Source organism: Eubalaena glacialis, chromosome 8 (genome assembly GCF_028564815.1).
Source record: "Eubalaena glacialis isolate mEubGla1 chromosome 8, mEubGla1.1.hap2.+ XY, whole genome shotgun sequence".
NCBI classification, from domain to species: domain Eukaryota; kingdom Metazoa; phylum Chordata; class Mammalia; order Artiodactyla; family Balaenidae; genus Eubalaena; species Eubalaena glacialis.
Window position 1 is genome coordinate 73,762,880 of NC_083723.1, and position 10,959 is coordinate 73,773,838.

The 10,959-nt window shown below is 37.4% G+C and overlaps 1 protein-coding gene across 1 annotated transcript; it reads right to left on the minus strand.

Moving 5' to 3' along the window:
- Positions 1-319: 319 nt before the first annotated feature.
- STEAP1 (STEAP family member 1) lies at positions 320-10,025 on the minus strand. Its single transcript, XM_061197831.1, has 5 exons — positions 9,896-10,025; positions 6,204-6,318; positions 3,529-4,041; positions 2,765-2,929; positions 320-677 (listed from the first exon to the last, which is right to left on the minus strand). Exons 2-5 carry the CDS (start codon positions 6,285-6,287, stop codon positions 420-422), a joined length of 1,020 nt encoding a protein of 339 aa, XP_061053814.1. The 5' UTR covers positions 6,288-6,318; positions 9,896-10,025; the 3' UTR covers positions 320-419.
- Positions 10,026-10,959: the final 934 nt, after the last annotated feature.

A 10,959-nucleotide genomic window follows, 5' to 3' on the forward strand; every position in this document is an offset into this window, starting at 1 on the left:
TGGTACCTCATTGTAGTTTTGATTTGCATTTCTCTAATAATTAGCGATGTTGAGCATTTTTTCATGTGCCTATTGGACATCAGATAATATCTTTTTTTCATGGTTCATGATAACTTTTAAGGAGTAGCAAGGACTGGTATTTCAAGGCCTTTTATTATTTATAATGCTATGTAGTCTGACAAATCAGATATGATTATTTTTTATGCTCAGCTTTACTGAACATAGAGACTGTGCTAAAGGTTATTTAACTTCTCCCTTTGAGTCAAATCTGCAAGGAAATACACATATTTCAAACATCACCCATAAACAAAGAGATAGGTTAAGATCCTCAAGTGGTCATTTTATTAAACAAATACAAATTTGAAGTGTTTATGATAAAATATATCAATATTGGACAAAAATGTGTGTAAACAGCAATTCTACAACTGGGAAGACATCTTAGTTTTGTTAATGTTGGTGACATCTTCCCAACCGTGTCTAATCTTCAGTATCTTCTTTCTCAAGCATGGCAGGAGTAGTATGGCTTTGCATATCAGGACAACAATCGGAAGGAAAACAGCTATCATAAAATTTGGAGGTGTATACCATACAAATTGTTTTATATCTACCCATTTATTCCAGGCAAAAATCAATGCATGTATTGTGCCCAGCAGAAGGGAAACAATTCCTAGTTTGCTCTGCAAAAGAAAAAAAAAAAATTATCTTGGTAAGATTGGTTCATTTAGAGTTTATTCCATCCTATAGCAGCTAGATCTGTTTTGTTGCTTGGAAATTCTTCCATTCATCTCCATTTGTTTTCCTATTACGTTTCTCGACAATGTCCACTCATATATTTCCACTCTTTTTACATGTGGGTAATGCCTTTGTCTCCAGGCTATCTAAGTTGAGAAAATTCACAACCATTCTCCTTTTTGGTCTCAGAAAATCGATAACATTGCCTTCCCTTTCTCCATACCTTGTTCTTCTCTCTTATGACATTTATTTTATGATGCTTTGTCTCTTGTGCATTTGCCTTAATTCTGCTTATCAAGAGACACCTAAAATCAGAGACTCTGTCTTACTCATCACAGGATCCCTGCAGAATCAACACATGTTGAGCACATTTTAGGTGCTCAATAAATATTGGTGGGTTGACCGAAGATCAGTGCAAAAATCAACTTGATATTAGTGATCTTTATCAATTACAAAGGCAACTAAAGTGACTGACTGTGATTTTGGTATATTAATACTAAAGTGGATGACCTTGGTCTTTGTGAAAAAAAATCAAACATTTTGACAAAGTGGAAAAATACCAACAATTATTTCAATGTTTTAACAAAACACAGAGATATGGAGATGTGAAGAAAAATATCAGCTTGCATTGGGATACTTGGCACCAGCCAGATAAAGTTACTTAAAAAGAATTGTTCACCTATGTAGTTTTATGGAATTCTGACAATAGCTCTTCTAGATATCTTCTGACTTCTATTCACTTTACAGGAAATGTTCACTAGACTGTCAGAATGAAACCAACTCACAATTATTCAGTGGTAAGCCCCAATGAATACAACCAAATAGCTAAGTTTATATTTTCAGATATAAATCTCCAAGGTAAATCATAGAGTAGCCCGTTCTTGGATTGTAAATGAAAAGCTGCTAGGTTATTAATTGAAAAATATATGTAATTGGTTGAAGATTAATTTACCAAATGTGTATTGTATACATATTATGGGCTAGGTATTGTACACAGAGTGGAATGGGTTGGGTTTTCAAGATACAGCGCTTGAATTTGTAATTAAATCTGTAAAGTGATGCACAGCATATGTGTGACAGGCAGAGCAATGTAAGAAGAGAGTCATTTAAAGAGGAACAGACAACTCCAATGGCTATCAAGCTAAACCTACAAAATCAGCAAATATTGCGCCTGGAAAATGTGGCACCATCTCTAAACCACATTCAAATAATTCAGATGGAGACATTCTTTCCAGCTTAACCAGATGTCCTGATAAGGTGTCTGTTGGAGTATATGCATGTATGTGTACAAAGGATAGTGAGGATTAACTGACTTTGTGGGAATTTCCAAAGATGTCCACCCATAAAAGTTAAAGCTATGTATATAATTTAAAAAATCTTGGCAGCGCTTAGGACTGAATTAAGTTTAGTCCTTCGAATCTTGTCAGACATGGATCCCATTGTTCTTTCTAGGGTGTAATCTACCACTAGGAAGTTAACCTCAGTAAATCTGAGACAGTTTTGAATTCCAGGAATATTGAGAAACTTCAAGTGAATAAGCTACATAAAATGTAACTTGGAAAAAGAAGCTTTTAAAATTAGATATTAGAATACCTTTGGTAGATAAAACTCCATATTTCAAGGAGGATAGTACAAAGCTGTGTAACTTAAAAGGCATGAATAAAATCAGAGGATAGGCAAAATTTTTTTTTTTTAACTTTTGGAGAACTAAAAACAATATTGAATTTCTAAAATATCACATTTGTTGTCGCTAGATAGCAAATTGTCCAACAAGCTTCAAATGTTAGAAATCATATTTTTCTTTGAGTAATGCCTCTTATATATGTCTAGAAAACACCTCTCCTATTTATCAGCAAGAGGGAGAAATGATAAGAGAGCACATTTTTAATTGGAACAAGTGTGAGATCTTTGCTATTGGAAAACCATCTGTTATTTTTTTATGGGGTAAAGTCAATATACTTGAGGATATTATAAGCTTAAAAAGAAGATTTACCTCTCTGAGGGACCAGAGTTTTTTTTATATATAATTTACCTGAATATAGTGAAATTCTCTCCATGTCAAAGAGTCGCTCACAGATGGAATAGATGTCACAGCCAACAGAGCCAGTATTGCAAGTGCCACAATTCCTAGAGACACATAAATTTCCATTCTCCAAACATCATGCTCAATCCAGGCATCTTCTTTATTTTGTTGGACCTAAGAGAGGGTGAGAAGAGGAAGGAAAAAATGCAAACAACTCTTGTTTCCAGTATAAGAACCTCCTTCTACGCTCCCTCTACTATGGAGGACCTGATAACTAGGGGCCTCCACAAATTTATGACTTTATTTTTGCATTTCTCTAAGAGAAATGACATAGGAGCTATTGATCTTTTTCCTTGAATGCAACATTTATATAATCTGTTTTATTAATTTATATAATAGCTATTTGATGGTTAGAATTGTCATATGTGTGCATGTATGGTAAATAAGCAGAAAATAGGAACAATTAGCATTAAAAAGAAATCTTCTGAGTGTGGTAGAAGATTGAAATGTGGCTCTGTCCATGAACAAAATACTTGTTTACGTTGTTAAAGTTGTAGTTTACTATTTTCAGCTTAGAAAACATTCCTCAAAGTAGAATTATACAACCAAGCCCCAGTGAAGAGTTATAATAAAAAATTTTAAAAAGCAGATTACTTTCTCAACACAGGGTTTCAACAGAGGTTTGGGGTACTGATATTAAAATAAGAAACAGTTAATTTGTTAGGAGACTTAGACTTTTTAGTTTAGTGATATTGTCAGTAATGTCATCCTACCTGTTGATATGCCCAGTTTAGCAACTTGTATCTGTAGGATCGTCTCATTGGATAGGATAAGCTGTAAACTGCATGCAGTACAGCAAAAAAGAAACTGAGAAGACCAAATTGCTTTCTTGTTACCATCCACCTATCCAACCAATGTGGAAATTTCTTATACTTGGTTCCATTATGAAGCTGCACAACTGCTGCTATCACACCTGGCAAATAAACCAGTGCCAAGAGGGTGATGGAAACCATTGGCAAGACTTTGTTGATGACCAGGATTGGAATTTTATAAAAATACTGTTGATGGGAAGTTACAAAAGGGTGAATTATTTCCCTCAGAAGAGTGTAAAGAAAAGTCAGAGATGATACAATAGCAGCGATTTTAATTGGCAAACACCACTTTGGAAAGAGTTCCTGTTTGTGCTGAAGCTCTGGGGGGCAATCAAATTCATCACAATGGGCTGTTTGGTGCAAGTGCAAAAGCACAGGTCTTTTCGGTGCACTGGTCTCCCTTGAATCCTTATTCTACAAAGGAAAGAAAATAAACATCTTAAAATTGAACAAAACAGTGGGATTCTCTCAAACTAATTACTTACTGCTCATGGTACTTATCAGTAAAAAAGGACAGTTTGAACCTTGCTTTTGGATACTGGTTAGTGGAAGGTGGCATAGACTATGTGGCAATGATCAAAGGTGCACTTACTTATCCTACCTTACTTGGGGTTCTCCATAATTTCTGTTACTCATTTTTCTTTAAGTCAAAAGAAATACATGCTTCAGATACCTCCACTAGAGCTCAGACCATTGTGTTTCTATCTTGAAAGTGTAAAAGAATGAAATAATGCAACTGGGAAACAAAAACTGAAAAACTTAAAAAAAAATCCAGAAATCTTTGGTAAAAATAATAACACTTGTAAGTAGTCATAGTTGTATTTGTTTTATAATTTCTTTTGGTTACTGAACAACTCTCTGTAAACTCCATTCATTCAAGTACAAAGGAACAGGAATAATATAGTCATTACTATTAGATAAAAATATGTAATTTCCATCATGTAGTCTTTTTTTAAATTAATGTTTATTGGAGTATAGTTGATTTACAATGTTGTGTTAGTTTCTGCTGTACAGCAAAGTGAATCAGTTATACATATATGTATATCCACTCTTCTTTAGATTCTTTTCCCATATAGGTCATTACAGAGTATTGAGTAGAGTTCCCTGTGCTATACAGTAGTTTCTTATTAGTTATCTATCTTACATATAGTAGTATGTATATGACAATCCCAATCTCCCAACTTATCCCTCCCCCCATCATGTAGTCTCATATTCATAAAATATCTCATTTGTATAAGTACTAATAGACGAATAGTACAAAGTCTATATAATAGTCTATAGTACAAAGGCTATATAAGTAGTTAAATCCCACAGGGATGATCTATTTCCTGAGAAAGTTATATTTCTTTACCCAGTTGCATTTCTAGGTAGTGAACAATTCAAAAGAAGTTTGCACTGAATATTATGTCACTTCCCCAACTGACTGATATACCAGCAAATTAAAAAAAAAAAAAACCCTCAAAATAAGAACTTATAGCGGAGTGTTTCATATTGTGTTACTTTATGAATAAATTTACTTTCTCACCTAATACGTTATTCCTAATTTCTTATAGCTCTATATGTAGACCCATAACATTTTAATGCTCAGAATGATGTTAGTGATAATCTTGTTCATTTCCTCATTTTACGCAGAGTAACTTTAATTCGCATAGTTCTCTATAATTTTTAGTGTTTAAAAATGACCTCTTGCCATTTGACTTTTACTTTCAGTAACAAATCACTATTACATCCAATGCTTTTTCCAATTACTCCATTTAGAAGGGAGTTGAGCATTATACAGCTTCTGCCATCTCTGCATGTTAAAATAATCAACGGATATCAATTTTCTGGTTATGGGTGAAGAATCATGGAACAGCAAGTAAGACAGTTCACTTGAAAAATGAAAATGATTTTATTTTATGCACACTTATTTTAGACAGTATGTACTTGTACTACCTTATTTTTCCTATTAATATAATTAAGATAAAATAAATACTTTCTGTTAAAACTGTAGTTGAGATCAGTTAGAAAGGTAAAAAGAGTTTGGAAGCAAAATTTTCCACCACTTGTTCAGTCAAATAATTTAGTAAGAAACATTTAATCTTGATGTGGGGCAAAAGTGTGACAAATGATTCTTACTCCAAAGTTGAATTTATTTGGTTAAACAGTGAATCATCAATTAACTTGATGATCTCTTGGTAAGCTGCCATGGAGCCTATGAAAAAAACAGTTTACAAAACTACTGTTATATGGGCATTGATGACTTTTTCAAAAAACTTAGACCCACAGAATGTTAGAAAGAATTGGAAGGGCTTTGGAGATGATCTGGTCCAACTCTCTCACTTTGTAGATAAACCAAGACCCAGGATTTTCAGTGACTTATTCAAGGTTATTCAGCTAAGTACATGACAGTCAAGGTACAACTCCTCTCATAGCCCACACTGCCCTTTACCCATCACAGTATCAGTGCCAGGAATCAGAGTAAAGATATCAGCAGACTAGGGTGAAAATCACTTTTATAACACTAGGAGATATAGAACAGCATTTGAATTATTTATAGATTTTAATTAATTAATTAATTAATATTATTATTTTACCAAATAACCATCTTCTTCTAGATTTCTCCTGGGCTTCATTTTCCAAAGTTCGTCTTGGTTTGTGATGTCTGGTCTGCTCTCCATTAATTCTATAAAATAGTATGGCCTCAGCCACCTGTGAAAATAAAAATAATTATCTTCTTCACATCTATGCTATTTATGATATTAATGTTTGATAGGGCAATATGAAAAATTTACTCATATAAGGGCTAGAGTGGCAGATAAAGCGCAATTTAAAATATAGACTGATTGACTCATTTAACCTCACATTATAATCTGTAAGAATTCAAACAAGTGCCCTTGTGTCAATAGTGTTTTTCTTTGTCCAACTATCAGTGCAATGAATGACCCAGGTGTCTATATGGAATTCAAAGGGTCAGATGTTGCCTTTTATTTTAGGAGACTTTAACTCCAGGTGCTCATTTGGAGGAGAGTCAACTCCCCTCAAAGGTAAATAGAATTAGGAATGTAGTTTTTTGAGAGTAACAATGTTGTCAGTGGAGGTTGGAGTTTGCTGATGTAAGATAATACTTCAGGAAGTTGTGTTTAATAGACTTTTGGCGTTGACACTGGAATCTGAAATAATGGTGAAATGATTGTATGGGGAAATGTACTCTGAGTTTCAGAAAATGAACAGAATAGACACTCTTGGTAAGGTGAACGCTGACAGCAGCATAAAGGACTGAAAGGTTGTCTTAAAAGAGTGCCATTTTCCCATCGGAGTCACAGGCTGGTTTTTGTTGGCAAGACAATGCGTTGCTAGCGTATTTCCAGTGGGGCTGTTGATGTGTTCAATCATTGACATGCCCACTCTCCTGGTTAACCCTGTGGAAATTATTTTGTCACAGTTCCTGCCAGATAAAAGAATCTTTTCCTTAACACTGTCCACAGATCCTAATTTGGGCTTGGTGTAACATTTTTTAGGAAAGGGAAACATATGATGTCACAACATTATTCACTGTTTTATTAGTTCTAAATTTATTTCCAGAGGAATACATTGCCAATTTATTCTTTATGAAATTCAGTAAGAAAACAGATTAGATATGTAACCATTTGATTGACAGAAACATTCCAAGTGTTTCTGAATTTTAGACCACCTGTAATACTTTATTAAGTGGAAAGTTGTTTCTAGCAGTTTAAAACACTTAAAACATTCTCCAACTTTTAAAGGTTTGATCTTCACAGAGAATAAAGAGGAGTCATCTTTACATAATGCCAACATGTGCCTTTGTTTAAGTGCTCTAAGAACATTTTCCATACGTTACTTATTTCAAAATTTCACAATATTCATGCTGAGAATATTTGTTTTGGTCTGCCCACATTCTTTTCCCACTATTTTATGATCTAAAACATTTCCTCCATCCAGAGAAATGCCCTCCTTTGGCCACAGAAGTGGGCATATGACACAGTCTTGACTAACGACAGTTCTCTATTCTGTTCATCACACTGATTGGCTTAGGGATGGCACACAACTCTAGTTGAACCAATTAGAGTCCTTCTCTGATGTTTATATTTGGAAATGAAAGATAAAGAGAAGATGTCTTTAATATTCTGTTATATTGGGATGATAGAAGCCTACCATGCTTTCTTCTACATGCTGTAAGGAGGAAGATGTCTTCGAAAGGACAGAAGAAAGCCAACACACAGAAGCCTAAGCAAGAAATGGGGAAAGACACAGAAGAGTCCTGGCATATTTAAATATTTAGAGTTTCTGAGACCAGATCCTGAATTTTTCAGTTACACAAGCCAATACAATCCCTATTTTGCTTAAGTTAGTTTGAGTAAGGTGTATATCACTGGCATTTGAAAGAGTTCCGAGTAAAGCATATGCCAATCTTCAAGTATCTATGAACTCAAATCTATGACAGACATTGAGGAGGAAAAAGAGAAATGAGATTTCGTGTCTGCTCTGGAGGGGTTTTACAGTCTATTTGCTTAAGAAGTATTATTCCAAATCATTTGGTGATTTAACCAACATTATTAATATAGTAATTTGGGGGTGTGTATATGACTAGGAATACAAGTTTTACTTACTGTAATCAAACACAAGAAATAATTCACCATGCTTGGGAGATGTGTTAACTGTGAGTTTCAGGATGGCAAAGATGTTAACATACAAATCTACACTTTTTCAATATTAAGTCATTAACTATACTGTGAACAACCAGGTAGGCAGTGGGAATATAAAGTTAAATGAGACTCTGCTTTCAAAAAGCTTAAAGTCTAGGAGAGAAGGCAGACATTTCAAGAACTGACTGCATGGTAGCGCAATGCATCGGAAAGGAAGACAAAGTTTTATGGACAGATGGTGGCATGGGAAGGGTGAGGGCTCTCTTCAGGACCTGGTCCTGGAGCATCTAGCAAGTTGGTAGTATTTGCTGATTGAGGGCCACTTTGCACAGAATCTGGGTGAAAAGCCAGAGTGGCCCTGGAGAGGTATCCAACCATTCGTCCACGTGGTAGGGAGACCGTACTGAAGAGCAAAGCCAAGGAAAAACCCCAGGCAGTTAGGGAGCTTGTTGACTGTGTCACCCACAGTCCACCTTGTACCCTGAAGCCAAGAAAATAAAATAGCAGTCAAATAAAATATGTTGGTTTCCCTCAGACATTAACCAAATATATAATTTAAATTCTACAATAAAATCTTTTCATCAACAAAAACAACAGGAAACAGCACGGTATTCAGATGTTAGGAACTCCAGAATTTGATCCAAAGTTCTCTTTCGTCTCCATTAAAAAGCAAAGCCTATTTCTGATGGGACTGTTGCATTTTGCTGTACCAGGACCTGACGTTCCTGCTAAATATTGACACAGTCCAACTGACTCATGTTTATGTGGAAGAATTTAGAATATGAAGACACTCAATGACTGGGATACATGGTCAGTTGCACTGCATTTCCAAATCTTCTATACTTTTAACTGCAAACTTACTTTACCACATTTAACTATGTGAAGGGGAGATGTTTTTCTTCACTGGGCTGTGTTGTTAGGCATTGCTTCCTCCCTGTGCTTAACATTCTGTGCTAAACGAATGACCTTTTATTCAATAAGGATTTTTTTTTTTTTAACAAAAAGAACAGAGTCAGGAATTTGGAAGTGTTCGTACATTTTATGTCTACAAACTCCTTCCAGTGGATTTCACACCTGACACATATAAAGCCTTGATTGACTATTTGGAGGGAACCTGAATCCTAACTGAGATCCTGAAAGAGTCGGACTAATGTTCCAAGGACTTAAAATGAAAACTCTCTGTTACTAGGAAACTTGAAGACGAGTTGCACGGTTTTAAGTAGTACGTACCAATCATTCATCAATACTATGCAAACTCGTGGCGATTTTGCCAAGTTGGAAAACTTGCCATCAGAACCCAACCTAAGGACAAACTTAATAACTCATCATATCCCCTGAGTCCCCAGGGAAAAGGCTTTCCTGTGAGTCCCCGGCTCCCAGCCCCCGGACAAGCCACAGTGGAGCGGTGTGCTCCGCGGAGAGCTCGCTGGAAGGCAGCGTGTCCCAGAGCGGCGCACAAGGGGCAAATTGAGCTGCGCTCGCCCCGAAGCGCCGCTGCTTCAGTCCTGGGAGGGCTCGCAACCCTCTACTCTCCTCCCGATGCTGGGAGCCCGTGCCCGGCCTCGCAGAGACACCGAGAGGCAGGGAGCAAGCGGCGAGCCAGAACGATTCAAGGGACTCACCCGTCTCTCGGCGTGATCTGACGGTAAGTCGCGGCCGCAGCACCGGCCCGGAGGTGCCAGCCCCGCTCGGCGCCCGAGCCTCCGGAGCGCGAGCCTGCTCTGCCTGGGCAGACTCCGCCTCCTTGTCAATTGTCCGTCCAGCGCCACCTGCTGGTGCCGGGCGTCCGCAGGGCTCCTGCTTGGCTGGACAGTCCAGGGAAGGTCCCAGAGCCGAACCTAGGATTTCCCTAGTAGCCATCCGGCCGCTCCCGGTTTTCTTTCAAAGAGTCCTGTCCTCTGCCTGAGGTCGGCTCTGCACCCTCTCGATCCTCTCGATATTCTCCTTTCCTCTCCTCCTTTTCCCTCCCTGCCTCCCTCCCTTCCGTCCTTCTTCTCGCCTACTTTAATCTCCCAACTAATGAACATTCGTGCAATTCTTTAGAGCAGTGGTTCTCAAACTCTAACATGTATTTCCTGTAGGGCTTATTAAAACACCGATCTGTCGTGTCCAGCCCCCTCCCTCCAAACCCCCTCTCCTTCACCTCGCCCACGTTTCCTGTTTAGTAGATCCGGGATGGGGCCTGAGATTCTGCATTTTCTCAGTTTCCAGGTGATGCTGAAGCACTCTCAGATCACCCTGTGAGAGCTTCGCTAACTCATTTGAGAGCTTTAGCTCTTAGCTAACTCATTTTAGAGCTTTAGAGCTTAGCTAACTCATTTTAAACTTCACAGCAGCTCTTTGAAGTGGCTGTAATTTACCATTTCCAAATCCGAATCTGAATCTCTTTTGCCCCCTAAATTGTCGAAATCTTGTATCTTAAACCGCACAAACCCCGTCCCCTAGTTGAATAAGTCCTTAAACCCGACGTTCGCTCCTTCCTTTCCCCGCATCTGATATCAAAGCTACCTTCCCATACCCTAACCCAATCAAGCACTGCAAACCTAAAGTTAAGTTATTGTCACTATTTAAAAGTTTAAGGTTGTTTTTAAAATATGAGGGGTATGGAGAAAGAGCAAATGTGAGCGGGGGATTTACTCCTCTGAGTTGGAACCAGCCTCAGGGTAGAGCGTCTGAGACCTGAATT

Bases quoted from the DNA above. Each gene is read 5' to 3' on its own strand.
- STEAP1 (XM_061197831.1), bottom strand. From the start codon at position 6,287: ATGGAGAGCAGACCAGACATCACAAACCAAGACGAACTTTGGAAAATG. The intron at 4,042-6,203 runs GTAAAATAATAA...TTTCCTTTGTAG, and splicing joins TAGAAGAAGATGGTTATTTG to AATAAGGATTCAAGGGAGAC. The intron at 678-2,764 runs GTAAATTATATA...TTTCTTTTGCAG, and splicing joins GAGAATTTCACTATATTCAG to AGCAAACTAGGAATTGTTTC.